General features: G+C 34.1%; 2 protein-coding genes across 3 annotated transcripts; one reads left to right on the forward strand and one right to left on the reverse strand.

The window, feature by feature from the left end:
* Positions 1-1518: 1518 nt before the first annotated feature.
* Positions 1519-10399, reverse strand: LOC110708064 (uncharacterized methyltransferase At2g41040, chloroplastic-like). Its single transcript, XM_021886164.1, has 9 exons — positions 10058-10399; positions 8746-8843; positions 8530-8670; positions 8067-8148; positions 7651-7844; positions 7433-7544; positions 6747-6851; positions 5908-6062; positions 1519-1675 (listed from the first exon to the last, which is right to left on the reverse strand). The coding sequence occupies exons 1-8, from the start codon at positions 10202-10204 to the stop codon at positions 5934-5936; spliced, it is 1008 nt and encodes a 335-aa protein (XP_021741856.1). The 5' UTR covers positions 10205-10399; the 3' UTR covers positions 1519-1675; positions 5908-5933.
* A 511-nt stretch (positions 10400-10910) lies between these two features.
* Positions 10911-12620, forward strand: LOC110708065 (protein CHLORORESPIRATORY REDUCTION 6, chloroplastic-like). 2 transcript variants are annotated; one of them, XM_021886166.1, is made up of 4 exons: positions 10911-11248; positions 11377-11502; positions 11943-12118; positions 12224-12620. In XM_021886166.1, exons 1-4 carry the CDS (start codon positions 11008-11010, stop codon positions 12437-12439), a joined length of 759 nt encoding a protein of 252 aa, XP_021741858.1. In that variant the 5' UTR covers positions 10911-11007; the 3' UTR covers positions 12440-12620. The 2 variants fall into 2 exon arrangements, with proteins under 2 accessions (XP_021741858.1, XP_021741857.1); XM_021886165.1 differs by having other exon boundaries at positions 10913-11248; positions 11910-12118; positions 12224-12617.
* Positions 12621-20153: the final 7533 nt, after the last annotated feature.

The following is a 20153-nucleotide window of genomic DNA, read 5'->3' on the forward strand; positions in this document are numbered from 1 at the left end:
CACTTGTAACTTATTATAACACATTTAATTCTACTACTTTAGTAATTAATTTCACTTATCCCCTTCTCTAGTATGTTGTATATATACATGCTTGTATGATTTACACCAGTAGCATATATAGCATATGGTTGCGAATCATTTATTCCAATTACAACTTTACAAGTTGCCTAAATAAACAGGAATTACAACCTAACTGATCGTTACACCTCGTTGGGTGAGGTTTCTTTTCTATTGCCTTGCTCTTTTCCTTTGTTCGGATTTTAAGTACTCCATATAACATTGTTATATTCGAATTTGTTGTCGTATTTGCGACTATGAATTAATAGCACTGAGTTGAACTCAACAATAAATCTCGCCTACATCATTAATAAGTAATATTTAACAATTATTTTTTTAAATTGATCTAACAATGAGTGATTCATTCTAAAGTCAAACATTTTTTCATTAAGCAAGTCAAATCATTAATATTATTTGGACTTGCTTTAAATTAGATTTTTAATGAATGCTTGCAATCTGCCAATAGTCATAAATTTATAATTCCAGAAGTATTTGGCCGCTTAGCCAAACATTTTTTGGCATGTGCTATTATTTAAAATTCAGAAGTTGTAAATAAGGTTGTTTGAAGCCAAGTAAAAATAATACATTGACCAATCTTTATAAAGTTGAGAACAATAACAATAGTCTCCAACAATGACATATACGAGGAAATCCTGGTGTGATTCCTAGGGAAATCAAACATGACAACATTTAACTAACCACTCCACTAATCTCTTTTCCTCATAATTATGCGGCTCTTTTTATGATAAATTTAAAATTTTCAGACAATTCCAACTCATTTTAGCACTAATTACTCAGCATTTTCAGTTTTATTAAACTTTTTGCGTCCAATTTTAAGGAATTCGTCTACCCCTTTCCTTAATTTTTCCTCTTATTATATTATTTGACTTTTTTTTTTTTTTTTTTTTTTTAATTTACATATCAATATCATAAGTTGTTTGATAAAAAGAATTTGAAACACTACTTATACTAATTTACTCGAGGCTTTAGCATCTTAGAGATATATGGGAATATTTACTAAAAACAATTACTCGTAGTATTAAAATCATAAGTTATCAGCTTTGTTTAATGCTTAAAAATGCCCATAAACACATAAATGATGATTGATAAAGCAATTCATGTCAAATTGTCAATGAAGAATAGAATGGCTTAAGCTGTCGAACAGTCATAGCGTTTGCATAGTAAAATTTGAAATTCAAATTCTAGAGCTCTTTATACTCTACATACAATGTTTAACACAATGTATTAGTGAAAATCAAAAGACTACGATGAATTATCATCATACCCTTCATTCTTATCGCTTGAATTACACTTGTTAAAAATCTTGTCTGAATTTATGAGTTCTCATATTTAGTATATATTTGTCGGAACTTATTTGAAAGTGATATTTAGTTTCTTTATTTAGTTTTTCCATGATAAAAAAGAATATACATATAAAAGTCTAGTAGAGAAAATGACCAATTGGGTAATTTGATAATGATTATTATATACATTTCTCAATATTTTGACAGGAATTGATTATTATATACTAGCATCAGCATATCACTATGTCGATGTAATGACTTAATGAAAGAGCTTTTCTGCATCACTCCATGCTCACTGCCATACAATGCTGTTCCTGTTACAAGAAAAAGTTGTTATGATCGATCTTAGCTCTTAAGCTTTTCAGACATGTTTCAGTATTACATAAATACTTCGTAGAGAAGAAAATGGGGGGTCTGAAATCAATGTTGGCATAGGCATTTCATAATTGCTATTTCGAGTTTTTACTATAACAGAATTTGCTACAGATTAAGTACTATTAATTCCAGACAAAGGAGAGGTACTCGAAACTAAATCAGGTTTTACAAAGATGTTATCTTCGTCATCCGGATTTAGTTGACATAATACAGAGTATTAGTCTGAATAACACTATTAACGTGACAACAATTCAGAAAAGAGGAAACAGGCAATCCTTGATTAAAATAACATGGTGGAAGGTCAAACTAACTCACAACTTGAACAATATAAACCTAGCAAGGAGTTGTAACAGGGAACATATATCAATATTCAGTCAAATATTACCACAATTCAGTCAACTGATATATACCATCCATATTTCTCAATGAAAATTGCTTATCAATTGTTATTTTATTTGAAAATCGTTTCATATCCTTAATATTCAATGATTGAGATTTATGACATGACAACTAATTTCCCACGAGAACACAATAGTAGTATGTCAATGTTGTTATGTTGTATTGGGACCTAGTAAATCGTAAATAGGAGAGCATATTAATATTAATATATCAATCTAAATATTGGACAATGCAAAAGATAATGGCTTTTTGTATTGAGACCAAGGAATCACAACCTTCTCTACCTCGTTCCCAAAAAGAAAGATATAAATTGACCCCTTGGAGCCAACCTCCCCAAGATTCTCACCAAAGGACAATGATATTGTAATCAATCAAATGATGTGAGGATTCTAATTAACCTATGTGTTGGAGTTACCATTTCTCCACATCACAAGAAACCTAATCCCACAAAAACAGTGTACTACAACAAGGGAAAACTACAAAGAAATTCAGTTATGGAGGGTGTAACTTGGATAATATATGAGAGGGACTCGGCTATTAGCGTTTAAACACTTAAAACAAGTATTTTACAAGTATTGAGGTAAGATAATGAGTCCGAGTAACATAGGGCATAGGCCACAAAAAAAGCGAGTACTAAAGATTACTTCAAAGTAGTCTATGCCTAAGAAGGGGCCTTCTCCTGGAAGCAAAGGTAAAAAGGCAAGGGTGTAGTGTAACAAAGTATATAACAATCAACAGCAGCATAATAAATATTTGAAAAGGAGGGCATGAATACAGAGAGAAGTACACGTGTGTGTACCAAATATATGCCATGAAATCTAGCTTTAAACACTTTCTAGTCTTGTAGCCTAAAAAGCCAAGGAAGGTATAAATCCACTTATAAATATCTCTGAATCTTAATTAAGTGCAAAAGCAAATAAAAGCCTTATCAAAGAAAACTCTGTTTTTGTAGCAAAAGGCCATTTCTAATATTCACTAGTGAGGCAGAGGGTGTAGCAGAAGAGTTGCCAACCCCACGTGCCATCAAAAGCCGAAAGATAGAGAGAAGCTATTATTGCATGGATGAACCTCACGTGCAAGGGATCCTATGTCCTCCTGACTTACTTCTCTAAACACATTTATAAAATACCATATATATTATATTTTATACTAATCTATTCTTAAGCTTCTCTAATGAGAGTGGTCCTTGGACTCTTCAAATATTCCTTATATTTACTTCATTCATTATATATATTATAATATGGTTTTTGTTTCTACTACGTCATTATTTTAATTTGGTCAATGGTCAAAGATCCATATAACCTAAAGTATACACCTTTAAGGTGGGGGAAGACTCATGATGATGATGATGATTATCATCATGATGGTATTTTAGGATGCTCTAAAGAATGTGGATTATGAAATTGGAGTATCAACTACCTAGTATCAAGGTTTGACACAGTTGGGTTTAGCCAGGTTTTTCTGACTGTCGGGCTAGCTGTGAGATGGATTTGTACTCAGATTCAATGCTCGAAAAGGGTGAAGGGTTATGGTTAGGACTTCAAACTGTTGGACCATGGCCTGAGATAGGCGGGTTGGTCGATATTAACAGCTTTAAAAAAACCCTCTTCCCTGACTGTTAAGGCAGGAATCTCTTAGGCAGCCAATATTTTGGTTGGAGCTATCTAGTATAAATTCTACTAGATGCTAATTTGACATAGAGATGTGTCTTTGAATAACAAATTTTTTCACTTCGTTGGACTGCTGAATGTAAGGTGGAGTATATCAAAACCTCACATCTGTATCCACTTCTAGGGCAGGATTCGGTGTCCAAAATATTGGACCTTGGCATTACCAGTATTCGGCACTTGAATTCAAGTCAGGGTAACACAGGATATAACTAACAAACTCTAAGCCTTATTTTTAAATATAAATAATCCTGTCACAGGGTATTATGAATCTGAACAATCCATATAATATAATCAGATGGATTGTAGTATGGTTTCCTTTAACAAATACTCAAGTGCCAACTTAAGGACTCAAAAGCTTGTAGAGAGAGAAGCAATCCCAGTAAATACGGATGAATATGATTAAACCGAAGTGCCAGTAATTATGTAATTGAGGGTGATGATGGAAATGGAGAGTAATAAAGACGGTGCTAATGCAAGAATAAAATACATGATAGAAAGAATAACATAAGGTATCCTAGTATGGGATGCAGGAGGGGATCTCTATGCAACTCTTTCTGCCTCTCTCTCCCCTCAAATTTCAGACTCTACTTTGTTCTGTTAAGAAATGGTTTTTTTTTTTTGGAAAAAACGTTTGCTTATAGTCCTACACATGTGCTTTCCTAAATTTACCAGTTTACATGCCACTCTTTTGTCCTTGAAACGATCTCACATGATAGAGCCTTTCACTGGGTCAGTAATCAGCTGTCCTTAAGCTTAGTCAATGAGTTTTTATCTTTTCAAAAAGAGATCAAGAGTTTACTGTACTAATTATGTTCTCTAATGACATCTTATTAATAAAATATTTGAGGATGTTCAATCCCACTTGACATGGCTTGATTCAGTTCATCGTATGGTAGTAATCATCTTTCTAGTAGAAATCCACATCTTAGTTTCACAATCCTCACTCTAAAGTACTAATGTCCATGCCCACCCAATTGGCTCTGGAGTGACAGCCCCTGTGAGGGGGATTCCGAACCCAGTCCAACTTGGAAGTTGGAGCTTGAAATGATAAAATTTGAACACCTAATCTCAAGGTTGGAAGATGAGAGCTCCACCTTGACTCATTGAGCTCTCGCATAACTCTCTACACCATCAATCAAGTTAATTATCAAATATAACAACCTCCATTTGTTACTCAAACATAATAAAAGGAATAGGATCAATTACACTGTGTGTGGTAATTATTTTGACATTTGTAGATTCCCCAAAGAATGTGTAAAATTAATAACCTTGAAAACACATATAGAATGCCATATCAAACCAAGGTGTGATGTTTCTTTGCCACCCGTATCTGAATGTGACTAAATTTGGTTATTCAAATACTCAATATCCTAATTTTACCAAACTAGCTATTGATAAGTTGATGTTCGCAACATCAATTTAGATCCCTAAACTAGGACGTATGTGAATTAGGTAACACCATGTGAGTATATTAAGATTGCAAACAAGCTTAGGCGCTCAAAAGGGGGTGTGGGAAACCCAGAATTGGAAAATAAGAATAAGCAGCATATACCTCAAGAGAGAGTGCACAATCTAATCTAACTAAGAAAAGAAAAGGAACAATATTTTATGACATCAGGGATCTTTATGTCAGCATCTGAACCCTTGGAAGGTGCCTCATCTCTGACATATTAACCTTTGAGGGGTATAAATTTGAAAGCTAGAATCTAAGACCTGATAGCAACCCTATATATTCTTATTCATATTAGGGACATCTCTTGGTAAGTTGGTATGCCTACATTTACTCAGAAATGGCACAAACAAGTTCTAATAGCTTCTTCAGTGCAGTTTAAAAGCATTAATTTAGTCACCTCTTCTGAACTCACTGGAACCATTATCATAACTCAGTGACTCAGTCACCTAAATGTATGGTTGAATTATCCATAACCTAGTCATTATCAACCCCAAATTAAGGTTAGATTGTTAAAATACTATTTTAATGACACAAATACAACTTACTGCAATGATGGCTTAAAGTAGATAGTCTTTTCAAAATCTGTCGTAATATAATCTCTAAACATCAAATAAATTTAAAATCAAAGGACTAATAAAGCTTCACATACCGTTGAGTTCAAGAATGACAAAAATCTCAGGGTTTCCGTGCAGAGAACATAATAAATGATTGTTGAACCTTGCTTGAGTAGTCAACAAGGCCACAAGATTTACATAAATCCTCAATTTCCTCCTCTATTAGGTAGCTGTAGGGCTGAGCAATCCTCTGAAAAATTTAAATAAGGGCGAGGCAATGCACAAAAAATTAGTGAGTTACAATTTAGAAAGCACATAATACAGGACATGCAAACCAAATTTGTAATAACATTCATTTTTTTTTTTCTCTATTTAATTTCTGAACATGAAAACAATTTCATTTAATGCCAATATATTATATTTTTGAAAAGAAGGAAAGAAAAGGCGTTATATGTCAGTTTTACATAGGGTTAGCAGTTTAGATTTGAAAGTTAATACTTCTTGAATTGCTTTAGCAGTTCTTATAAGAAGGGAATAGCTTTTTTAAAGATGACATCAGCTGGCCCTGAAACATGCATCTAGAGTACAATGTTATCCATTTTGTTCATACTATATGATTCTAAAGCCAGGAAATCCCTCAGTGGCTCAGAATACTCATATAGATGCCATCCAAACAAACTACAAACGCATAGAAATGCCGATTTCTTTATTTGTCCTCAAGGCATGGAGAAAGCCTAAGTAAAGCTGTTGGATGAGCAAGTTCACTATCAGCAGATTTGGCATTGTACTATTCAGTACAAAGCAGCAAAATATAAGAAACGTTCATCGCAAGAAAATTGTTGAGAGTGTTTACAAGAACAAAGGAGGCAAACACAAACTGCATAGGTACAAGTCGTACAACCAAAAGTTGCAATACAAACAGCAAAACTGATACCTCTCTAAGAGGCCTTATTAGTGGAGATGTTGAAGATGTGTATCTGAGAAAAGTAGTTCCCACAAAGATCCCTCCACTCCGCAATGTACGGGCAATGTCAGCAATCTGATATGCATACCAGTACCATCACTTAGGGCAGATAACTTATGTCAAAAATAACAGACTGATATAATTGAAGCATTTTGTCCACAGAAAAAGCACTGAAGAAAACAGGTGATAATAAGTCTTCTCTTATAACGAACAAAGTTCTCTTTGTTGGAAATTGTTCAACTCCTTAATTATGCTACATTTCAATTTAAATTGAAGACCTCTACTCCTAGCACACAATGGTATGAAGACTACTTCCAATTATCAACATTTTCAAACTAATATCCTGATAAATGTTATTATGCTCCAATCCCCTTGATCAAACTAATAACCTATATGAATTAACTCATCCGCTAGCAAGATGAAATGAGAGACTTCTGTTCCAAGTGAAATAACATAGGAAATGCTTGATCTCGTATAGCAAATATTCTAGCATTAAAAAACCTAGTCTATCTCTGAACCTCTCACATAGTACAGAGAGCGCGACGCGGGAATACATACATTTGAGGTGTTATTTGCATTGAAATCATCTTAACAAGGGAATTCCTAAAAAGGATCTGCAGAATTCAATACTGGCACTTGCATGATGGAAAACTTACAGCATTTGAAGGAGATGGCCAGCAATGTAAGGCAGCGCCAGCATGAATGGCATCAATTGAAGCTGGTGGAAATGGTAGCCTAGCAACATCTGCCCTCACAAGAGCAAGATTGCTGCAAAGTTACTTGTGGCTTACAATAAGCAAAGCAGACATGGATCATCAAAAATCAAAAGTTATACCAAGACAAAAGAGCACTATAAAGAAATAGGAAGCTTTACTTAGATAAAGTGGGATCCTCCTTCTTAGTGAAATCATAACATTGGCGAAGCATATTTTCAGAGAAGTCAAGAGCAATCACTCCAGAATAGGTGCCACACTTAGCAAATTTTCGAGAGAACAGCCCACTTCCACAGCTAACATCAACTAGTAGGCCACCTTCGACGGGTTTAAAGTACTCCTGAGCCATTTTAAACTGCATATGACACAGGACTAGATCAGTAGATTATTATATAGACTAGGTAATGAATACACAAAAAAACAGGAAAAAAAAAAGCCTCTAATAGTCCTGTATCGACTAATGAATAATTCTGTATTGTAACATTTCCACTGATTCGCTCTCTAATTTAAAAGCATAGGCTTTGGAGATGGGTTTCATGTTCTATTTTTCTAAAGAGGTACAAGAATATGGACTAACCTCTTCCTCTGGACCTGGAAAACCACTTCGGTTAAAATTCTGGCGCCATCCCCGTTCATACAGGAAAGACACAAATGGACTCCTGTTTTATTGGCAAGTTGGGTTAAGAATTAACTCACAGAACTAACAAAGTTGCTAGCTAGATGATTAAGGCAAAAGTAGCAAACTACAGACAGGTAAGTAAGATTACTCTAAGCAATATATGACAAAATTCAACAAAGATTATATTAGTTATAATGGCAGGTTAAATTAAATCAATGAAAGAGATGCAGAAGAGAGCTGTGGAACATCACAGCTTCAGCATAAAAGACTTGAATTTTGAGTTTCCATACTATCAGAAGTGATTGATTATGATTATTTTATAAAAGGAGTAATTTGGCAGCAATTTAAGGTTCCACACCTAATATACAATACAATTCATAGGTAGAACATCACCAAAAGGAAAATAGACATGGACATATACCGGAATAGTTCCGTGCTGGTGGGTTTAATTTCTGCATACTCCTCTGAGCCTGCAGTCACTGTAAGATCCAAGTAAATGTTTTTACTTGAGTATGACTTGTTGCAAGTTTTACATTTAAAGCCAGACCTATAAATTGCTTCCCTGAAATTCATAGTACAACATGAGTAAAAGGTCTCACTCAACTAACATGAAACAATGGTCAGCGCACATACTTACAAGTTCAGGCCTGGGGGACCTCTCCTTATCAAAGGTTCATAACATATTGGACAAGCCAATAAATCTTTTTGTACAGCAGAGGTTTTTGAAGTTGTTTCCTGCAATTTCAAACAGAAATTATGATTCTTGTACAGCAACTCAGTAAGCAAGCTTTAGTTTCCAGCACCATAAGGATAAGGGGATCATAGATGACATGCTTCCCAAAACTAAAGTACACAACATTCATCACAGTGGCAAGCCTAAAGTTAAGAGTTGCTCTCTCAGGTGATAAAGCCATGGACCCACATGGTTCTCAACAACACAATTTCACATGGTAAGATAAGCTGAAACAGCCATATCAAAATCCAAATGCAACTTCCCAATTTCCACTAATCACTGTCAATGTTATGAGGCTATGAGCCATAAACCACAAACCTAAAATCATATGAATACATAAACCCCCTTTATCAGCAAGTACTTCTTCCAACCACAAATTAGAGCAATGGAGTAATGAAGTGGGTTTGAAAATGATTCAACTTTTACAAAAGATCTCCTTTGTTGATTCTTTGTCATATCTTTTGTTAAAATCACATTTAGTCAAAAAATTAAAACCGAGGGAGTAATATCATAATTACAATTTAGCATATCTAGCCGAATTAGTATTTTTGATGAATAGGATGTTTGATGTTTGACATATAGCATACTTAAGACTTAACTAACATATGACCTAATAAGCTAATTCCCAAACATGCCAATTCAAAATCAGTCCCTTTAGTCACCAATGAATACTTGGGGGATAAAACTATGTACATCACACTCTCTCCGTCCTAATTTGTATGCACCATTTTCCATATCGAAATGTCCTTTAATGTATGTCCGTCTTCTGAACGGGCATATAGTCCCATCATGTTTCTCTCGCATCTACTATATATGACTCCACTACTTTTCTCTCACAAATTCACGGTTCACCCAACAAATTGTTCAAAACTGTTCCAAACACAAATGGTGCAAGCATTGCATCAAAAAGAAAACAAATGGTGCAAGCAAATAACTGAATTGCCAAATTTCGATATAATTAACCAAACAAATATCCAAAATTCTTAACTTTTATCACATGAACATGTATTATTTGCACAATTTCTAAAATCAACAAGAAAAAAAAAAAATCCCACAAAATTAAAACTTTCATCTCTTTTTCCAAAAAATAGATGAATAATTCCATATCCAAGTAATACGCAATTGCATAATCATGATTACAATGGGTAAACAAGAATAAAAATTAACAATAATAGCACAAAATAAAAGAGGTAAAGAAAAGGGTGAGTGAAAAGACCGGTAAGTCAAGGGCAATTGCTGAACTAGCTTGAATCGAAAGGCGGGAACGGGAACTGAAGAAAGAGGAAGAGGGAGGTGATTGCCGGAATTGGGGAAATCGAGGCCGAAGATTACTTGGACTTAAAAATGATAATGAACAAGCCATGCTATGCTAAATTGCTAATTGCTACCCCTCTCACATAAACAAACTGTGTTCTTCACTCTTCTTTCTTTTGAATTGTGAATTCGTGAGAGTAAGTTTCTGTGGAAATAACGACCGCAACGAATACTATTTTCAGCCCTTTACTTCTACTGTTCTACATGTCCCATTACTACGGAATAAGGCCGGTTGTGTTTAACTTATTTTCAATCAATTTGGACACAAAATAAGCCACGCAAGGCGTTTTGAGAAACCTAATATTGACATCTAATTTGCTTAGTCCAAAATTTTAAAAAGTTGCTCCTTATAATACCCAAAATCAAACCATTTTCGGAGATTTTGATTCATATTGGCCTATTGAGGTCATTTAATATATTGTTTGGATCCATATACGGCCACCAAGTCTTGTGGTAATTATACCATACTATTGTCGTTAAATTTAGGAACTTAAGCCTTTTTTAAGATTAGGTGAACCCTGATCAAAGCTCATCACTTCAACCCTCACGATTTTTTAGTCTAGGTTTTTGCGGGCCAGGTACTTGTAAGTAGGGGGTAAGGTAAAGGGATTCCTACCTCCAAGTACTCTTACTTAGTAAGATTCGAATCCTACCCTCAAAAATCTAAGGTAAATCTCTTACCAAGTGATCCAAGGCTTGCCGGATAAGTTTAGTAGCTTAAGTGCTTATCCTTCCCAATTCCCATTGTGTCCTCACATAGTTTAGAAGAGGAAAAAAGGGGAAAAGGATAGGGGATAAAGTAAAAGCAATGGACCAACCATTTTGTAGGCACCAAAGGAACGAAGAAAACCCATGGTTGCCTACGCAACACCCGGAATTCCAGTCCATCCATCTTCCATTGTTGGACAAACTCCTCCAAAACAAACGAATAATTCATTATGCGTACCAAACACTACTACTTCATTTCCTTTTCTCTCCAATTTACCAAGCAGTATTATTAGAAGCAGCACACAACACCATGTTATACCCAAAGTAGCCTTTAATCCACAAGGCAACTATGACCTCTCCCTCCTTGACGACGATGACCTTCAAGGTAATTAATACGGATTAAATTAGTATGATTATTGGTTCCCGATAGAGGGTGTAATAATTGATTCACACGCATGTAACTTGTATTTTTTTTTTTTTTTTTTTTTTTTTAAACAACGGCGGTACGTTCAGCTAAAGCTCCAGAGCCAATGCCCCCAAAAGAAGGAAGATATGAAGTGATGATAGACACTGATGTCATTCGACGCCTAGACTTATCCCCTTTCCAATCTGCCACTAACATTTCCTCTCCTTCTTCGGGTAATTCTTTCGTTTCTTATCAACATTTTTGTATGCATTTGTGACTTAATTGAGTTTACTTTATTATCTATGTAATCTTGGGGTTCAATTTTTCCAGGTCATATAGCCCTTGATGGTAATATAGTTACAAAATTAATTCGTACTAAATATTTAAGTTGAGAATTTACGACAAAAATTATGTTCTGTATCATTTGATAGACATTTCATATTTAGTATCAATTCTATGAAGTATTTAGTCAAGGCTATGTATAGATTAGTGTATTAATTTGAATTCTATTCGTTTCGTTGAACACGTATATGTAGTATTTTACATGTATCGTCTGTTGTGTGCAATTGTGCCACCCAAGCAAGTGTATACTACTAGGAGTAGATAGGAGATTAATTAATTAGTAGTTGTATAATTGTAGTTGACCCCGAGGAGTATTTGGAACGTACAATAGGATTCACCATAAACTACAAAAGGGAGGATCCGTATGATCAACGAGAACTGTCTGAATTCCCGGAGATAAGACTTTGGTTTGTGAGGCTTGATGCCACTTATCCTTGGCTTCCCCTTTTGCTTGATTGGCGCGCCGGAGAACTTGCTCGTTATGCTGCTATGCTTGTTCCTCACCAGGTACACTAACTATGACACGTCTCATCTATCGTCTTCTTTGACCCTTGTGTGTAGGCCTTGTTAGTTACGTTATTGATAACTTAACACTATAAATTTAATTTGTAGATGAGTATGAGAATGGGTGTGGTGTTCAACCCAGAGGCATTGGAATTGTTTATTATGAAGAAGGTGTTTATAATATACCCTTGGTTAATGCAACAAGGTTTTTCTACTTCAAAGGCTAGATTGAAGTCCAAGGACATGGCTCGAATGCTTGGTTTCGGAATTGGGGACGAGTTGTTTGATTTGATCAATCAATATCCCATTTCTTCACTTGATTAGACTGCATTTAGCCATTTATACACTTCTTATGTATACATTATCTCCAACTTAAATGATTTAAAGATGTATAAAAGTCATATTTGAGATGGAAAATTAATAATGGATACTGAGTGCTAAATATGTAACGTATATCAAATGATACGAATCATCATATATGTCATACGATTCAATTTTTTTTAAAGGTAAAAAATGAAAACATTAGGAAACCTCCTCACGAGAGGAATTCCTAATGCATCATAGAATTATAATATATGTCACTAATTATCAACTTAAATGCTTAGTACGTATAAATTGGAGAGAAAAAATTATCTATGTTGTAATTATTTTATCCTTTACAAAGAATTACAATCAAAGGCTACATAACGTAGAGAAAAGGTAATTATTGAAATAATAAAGAGTAATCATGGTGTTACAACGCAATTATTTTGTTTAATTGTGAATAGTGTCTCGACTTAACTTAATTGTTTGCAAATGAATCTTAAAGATAGGAGTAGTAGAAAAGCTTAGCTTCATTGGTACGATTTTGATTTCTATTACGGTATTTATTGTAAAAATAATTAGTTAGTAATAACTTTGTCAACCAAATATTGATATTTTCACAATATAGTTCATTTCTTTTAAATTACATTAGAAATTTTGAAGTGATTGACTGAGATCGTTTGCTATTGAGTTTGAAGACACGCTTGGATTAAACGTAGGAATTATGGGTCATTGGGTCAGACATCCCATCAGTTGAGCCAAGCCCACTCTTTATCGTATCACAATATATCTTTGTAACCAAAAAATAAATTTGGCGTTGGTTCTTGATGTGAATCGAGTCCCCTTCCTTATAACTATTATTTTTCTTTATTTAGGTACTCTCTTGGTTTTACCTTACTCTTAAAGTAGGGGTTTTACAAGTGAGTTTTTAATAATGTTTTTATTATTTTCTTAGTAGTAGTTATGGGGCCTTGGGCTTCCAAAGTTGTGTTAATTAATTAGTGGGCTCTCTTGGTTCATTAATTAATTATTAGGGCTTTTTATTTAGTTTGCTTGCAGGGCAAGTAGGATAGATTTATTTTTCCTATATATACTAGTTGTATGTCAATTATTTTAGGAGGATGTTTTATGAATTATAATTTGAGATTATTGAGCTTTTGCTTGAAGAGAACTTTGTTAAGGTTCAAACTAGTTGTTAACTAGGGTTTTGGGATCGTTACTCCTAAAATCAAACTTAGAAGTCGTTGCCTTCTAAGACTATCTTTCAAATTTCCACCATTAAAATCACTCAAATCCTTCCATCAAATATAAACCGTCAAAATACACATCAAATTGGTATCAAGAGCTTAGGTTTGTGAGCCCTCACGACTTACACGATCTTGGTAATTAGAACAATTTTTGGTTGCTTTTCAAGTATTACGGGTGATTTGCAATTAGATTACGGTAGTGTACTTTGTCTTCGAATCTGGAAGTAAGCATTACGTAGTACTAGAGGTACGTAATTCTAGAGTTTTAGTTGGTGAATTTGTCTCTTAGTGCATATTAATTTCTTGATTTACTTGCTGCAAATCATCAAGTTGGTGGAGATAGTGCAACTAATACTTTTGTGCATTCATATTTCGGTACACAGATACACACAAATAAATTCTAGGTATTGATGAATTATTTAAAAAAAAAAAAAAAAGAATCCCCTGCTAATACAAAATTAGAGTGTTGCGCGAGAGTTGTTATTCCTTGTCCAAATTATTATAAAGGTTTTGTTAGACTAATTTGAGGTTTTTGTCTTAAAATACGGAGGAATAATTTGCTGAAAATTATTTCGACATCATGAGTACTTTAACAAAGGAAGATCTTGATATTATGCTTGTTGATATGATGAGAAATTTTAATGCGAGTCTTGAACGAATGAATGAGAAAATTGAGAAGAGTACACAAGAAATTGCTCAAACCAATCAAAGGGTTGAAACTTTGTCTACTCAAGTGATTGGGGAAGGAAGAATAATCAACAACGAACAACCTAGGGGAATCATGAGAAATTTTCCAATTGACAATGATCGAGATTTGAAGTTGTTGGAACTTCCGGAATTTACAGGTGATGGGGATGCCGAAGACTTTTTAGATTGGGTTCGTCAGATGGAAAAGGTCTTTGATTATAAAGGTTTTGATGAGCAAAAAGCCTACAAGGTTGCAAACCTAAAACTGACGAGATATGCTTCTCTATGGTTTGAGAATTTACGTGCCAAGAGATTGAGAGAAGATGAGCCACGAATTAATACTTGGAACGAGTTGAAGAGACAATTAAGGAAACGGTTCCTACCACGGGAATTTATCCAAGATCAATTCTTGAAGTTGAATCATCTTGAACAAAAGAATCTTAGTGTCGCTGAATACACTAAAGAGTTTGAGAAATTGTGCATGCTTTGTGATTTGCAGGAAAAAGAGGAGATGAAGATTGGACGATACATAAAAGGGTTAACACCTTCGATTTCTCACAAGGTGGAAACATCAAATTATGTGTTCTTTGATGATGTCTTAAGGTTGGCAGAGAGATTTGAGAAACAGGAGAAAGAAAAGAAAATTTCTTATTTCAAGGAGAGGAAGTCATTCTTTAATGGTGAGGGTTCGAATATCAACTCTAACAATTCAAACAATGAAGGGAAGATGATTGTTGTTACTCCCGAACAAGCTGCATTGGCGAAAAAAGTTTGTTTCAAGTGTCAAGGCATGGGACACATTGCTAGAGATTGTGGTAACAAAGTGACGGTATCCAAGAAGGAACATAGAATGTTGTTGGCTTATCTTGACCATGAAGAGAAAGAGAAGGAGAGTACATGTTTGCTCAATACAGAGGAAGAGTTTGATTTTGAAGAGTTTGAGGGTCAAGAAAAGATTACTCCTGAACCTGAACATCACCATATCGGTATCTTAAGGAGAGTTTTGCATGCTAATTTTGTTCCTCCTACTACACATGAGCAAAGGGAAAATTTGTTCCATACTATATGCAAAGTGGGTGATAGGAGTTGCTCGTTGATTATAGATACGGGATCGTGCACCAATGTTGCATCTACTAAGTTGGTTGACACTATGAATCTTTCTACTAGGGACCATCCTACTCCTTACAAGCTTAATTGGTTACATGATGGAGATGGACTACAAGTTAAAAGGCAAGCTTTGGTGAACTTTTCCATGGGTTCATATTCTGATAGTGTATGGTGTGATATTTTACCTATGACTGCTTGTTCTATACTCTTGGGTCGTCCTTGGCAATATGATCGAGGGGTGTTATTTAATGGTGTTACAAATGTTTATTCAGTGAAGGTTGGGGATAAGAGAGTCCAATTACATCCTTTACCCCCTAAGGCGCCACCTATTCAAGCTCCTGCTAGAGAGTTGTTGATTATGCCTAAACTTAACAAAAAGGAAAGAAGGGCTAATATGTTGTCATTGAGAAACCAACACCCTTTTGAGATTGGTGAGTATGTTTTCTTATCTTTAAATGCTCAAAAAATCTTTAATAATTCTAGAGGTAAGAATGAACCATTAGAGGAAGGACCTTTCAAGATTGTGCATAGGGAGAATTATGATACTTTTCAAGTACTTCTTGGAGCGGGAATTTGCGCTACTATGAGGGCTAGTGACTTGGTACCTTGTCTTCCGAACGAAACTTGAGGGCAAGTTGTTTTTTAAGAGGGAGGGAATGATGTGAATCGAGTCCCCTTCCTTATAACTATTATTTTTCTTTATTTAGGTACTCTCTTGGTTTTACCTTACTCTTAAAGTAGGGGTTTTACAAGTGAGTTTTTAATAATGTTTTTATTATTTTCTTAGTAGTAGTTATGGGGCCTTGGGCTTCCAAAGTTGTGTTAATTAATTAGTGGGCTCTCTTGGTTCATTCGTTGCCTTCTAAGACTATCTTTCAAATTTCCACCATTAAAATCACTCAAATCCTTCCATCAAATATAAACCGTCAAAATACACATCAGTTCTACCAAAAACTAAAACAAAAATCACCTAAAGATGGGCTGTAATAATACCATCCACTTGATCCTCACATTCCTCTAGTAAAGTTGGGCATAAGTCAGGTTGGCACGAGAGCCTCTTTAGCCATAACAATTACATAAGATTGATCCAATTGGGCAATATCTCGTCGTAAGCCTATAGCTACAGCAACACAAATGGTGCGTCGTACATGGGATCATATTAGAAATTTGGTAAGATTTCTACGCAAACATGATGGGCATGTCAGCTCTTTTAAATCAATCAACAAAATATTTAAACATCATTAAGGAGGTTTGCTACCGCGGCATAATACATGGGTTAAACTATGCATGGTATTCGTTTATGATAGATTGGCACAACCTAACACAATACAACTTTTCTTTGATCCATTACCAACACGACCTAGTTGGGCAAAAGGCTCACTGACAAGGCATGTGGGTCCCAGTTCATGCCCAAGTTACTCTATAAACAATTAGGCCTCACAGGGACGTTTAAAATGTGAGAATGGGAGTTTGGGGATTAAAAATATGGGAATGAGGTTGGAAATTAATTGGTAGGAATACATGAAAATATGTCAATACCTTGTTTGGATAGTAGGTGGGAATATATAGGGAATAAATAATAATTTTACACAAATACCCTTACTAATATTTCTTTTCATTGTTTTCATTAATGGCAAAAATGTCATTTTATACTTATTCTCATTCTATCCATTTATTACCTACCCTCCCTAGGTAAATAAAATAATGGGAATTCATCCTCCAAATATTCTCATTCCCAAACCTCTTTTTAATTCCATTTCCATCAAACAAATAATACTTTTTATCATCAATTGGGATTAAAACTCCCAATCCCACCCTGATCAATTCCCACATACCTAACATCCCTCAATTGGACAATCCCTCACTAGTCACCCACCCACATGACCATGTTTTTCTTTCTCTTTGTTTTATCTTTTTTTTTTTTTTTTTTTTTTAAGGGAGCTAATAAGGAGTATCAACAAAAAAAACTAAAAGAGGGATTACATCATGATTTGATTAAACAAAACACAAATCACTTTCTATCCATAGGTGGTCAAGCCAAATAACTTATACTTGTACTACGTATTTTGTTAGAACAAAATTTTAAGCTATTTGCTTGAATTACCTTACTTGTCTTTTCTCTCAGAAATAAAAATCTTACTTGTCTTTTACGATTTATAGAATAATAAGAATAAACATTAATTATATTACGACGAATCATATATATATCCTGGTTACTAGTATGAAAATTTAGTTAATATAATATATATAATGATGATGGTTATGCCCTAAATTAGCCATAAAATCTACTTCATGGTTAGCTAATTAATAAACTTAAGCATTGATAGGAATCTCAATGTCTATAAGACTATAACTAAATATCATGATCTATCATTGTTCACACTTCACACACTAGCTTGTCGATGTTACCATTGCAATGCTTTTGTTGAACTTGTAGGGCATACATACTTCATCGAGGGTCTTAATCTTCCTTTCCAAAACTAGTTGAATGTCGGGTTATTTGATTTTCCAACAATCAACATCATTAATTGTTAGGCTTATAGGTAGGTTATCCTTAAGGATTGATTTGACTATTGTTTTTCGATCTATATTCTCCATTCATTTTTTATTTATTTTTCATGCATGCTTACATATTGCCTATAGGCTTTGGGTCCATTATTATTGCATGCTAAGTTTCTTGGTTTCTTCTTCACTTGTTTTTGTTGGTCACATCACATATTAACATTATGTAGTTTTTTTTTTTTTTTTTTTTTTTGGTGGTAATATGAGAAGCAAGTGTTGCACTATACATACATTATAAATTTATAATCTATCATCTTATCAATTATTCAAGATAAAATACAAATAATTAGAACAATGGATCTTGCAAGAGAAGATATCCATACGTAAGACATTTGCAAGCATGACATTACATAGAAATGTATTTACAAAATTTTGTAAAAGTAAGAGCCAATCTAAAAAGTAATGAAAAAGCTCTTGCGTTTATGGACCGAACATGAATAACAGCCCCTAGCCTGTTCACTCTCCTCACCTTATTTTGCTAAAGTAGTGAAATTATTTTTACTGAACTGAAAATGATTTTATTAAACTTAAATTATTTTTACTGAACTGAAAATAATTTTATTAAACTTAAATTATTTTATTAAATAAAATTAATTTTACTAAGCTGTAATTAAATTTTTTGAATTAAAATTAATTTTACTCAATAAAACTTATTTAAATTACTAATATATTCTCTATTATATTTGTTCTTTAAATGATAGGCGGTCGCACACCCACAAAAATAATAAAAGTCTAACTAATCCTCCTAATATGTAGTAGGGTAAGTCAGGGTCGATCCCACAAAGAAGGTATTATCAATATTGGGTTGCTATGAATAATAATAGTTGAGTCAAATAAATATAGGTTGGAATTATTATACTATTACTAACAAAAGAAAATCAAAAAATAAAAACATCTAGAATCAAGTATCACCACTAGCATAATCAATACAAGACAGTACAAGTTCTTACCCCAGTCAATCAATTATATGTTCACAAGGAAAGGCACACCCTATAAAATACCAAAATCTCTCCCGAGTTGTCAATGGCTTCCTTAATTAACAATCAAACCTACTTCCATGAAATCATGCAAATTAAAGACATTAAGTCCGGCACTCTAACTTCCTAACAATCCATTCTACCTACTTCCATGGAGAATTTCATACCCTTAACTAATCTATTCAAATCCGTCAAAACCCAACTTCCGTTGCGGTCAAGACAATGGAATAATAACAATACCAATTATCCCTAATCTAGTATTGCATAAGCACAATCAATTAAGCATGAACAATATAAACAATTAATTGAGAATTTAAAAGAATAAATCAAGTATCAATAATCATGGCTAGGGTTCAACTTAACCCTAGAATAAAATACTACTCAAACATAATTAAAAGATTAAAGGAGGATAACAAACTCTAAAATTTCTAATCAAGTGGATGGTTGCTTGCGGCAGAATCCCCTTTATTAACCCCTAAAGATAAGCTATATATAAGCATTAGCATTAAGGAAGCAAAGTGGAATTAGGAGTCTTCAAAGTCGGCAACAACTTATCCAAAACGCTGCATTGAAGCTAGCCACGACCTGCCCGTGGCCATTGAAGTCGAGCCACGGCCTACCCGTGGTGTCTACTGCATTGGTGTATTTTTCTTGAGCACAAAGGAAGGAGCCACGACCAACCCAAGGCTTAATGAAACAAGCCACGACCAGGCCAAGGCTAAGCAATTTCCACACTATGCTCATGCAAATGCAACTTCAAGCTTGGAATGTGATCATATATGATGTCAAAGTCGTAATCTTCTAGATGCTCCTAACTCAACTTAGCTTGCAAATGCGCTCTTCTAGGCATAAATCCTACAAAACAAAGAAAGAAAGCACGAGGAGAGCAATATTGAAATATAAAGAAAAATAGCTCTAAAAGATTTAATATATAAAGAAAATATGATAGAAACACCCAAATATAACATATAAAAATGAGTCTATAAATGTGTTATCACTAAAATTACTAATTTTTACTAAACTAAAATTATTTTTATCGAATATTTTTTTTTTGTAAGGTGAAGAGAACAAGGTCTAATTTGATGAACGAAAAGTTAGTTTTGAAAATGCAAGCGAAATAAGAAAAGAAGTATATTACTATAAAATTTCAAAATT

This window comes from Chenopodium quinoa, unplaced genomic scaffold (assembly GCF_001683475.1).
Source record: "Chenopodium quinoa cultivar QQ74 unplaced genomic scaffold, ASM168347v1, whole genome shotgun sequence".
In the NCBI taxonomy this organism is placed as follows: Eukaryota; Viridiplantae; Streptophyta; class Magnoliopsida; order Caryophyllales; family Amaranthaceae; genus Chenopodium; species Chenopodium quinoa.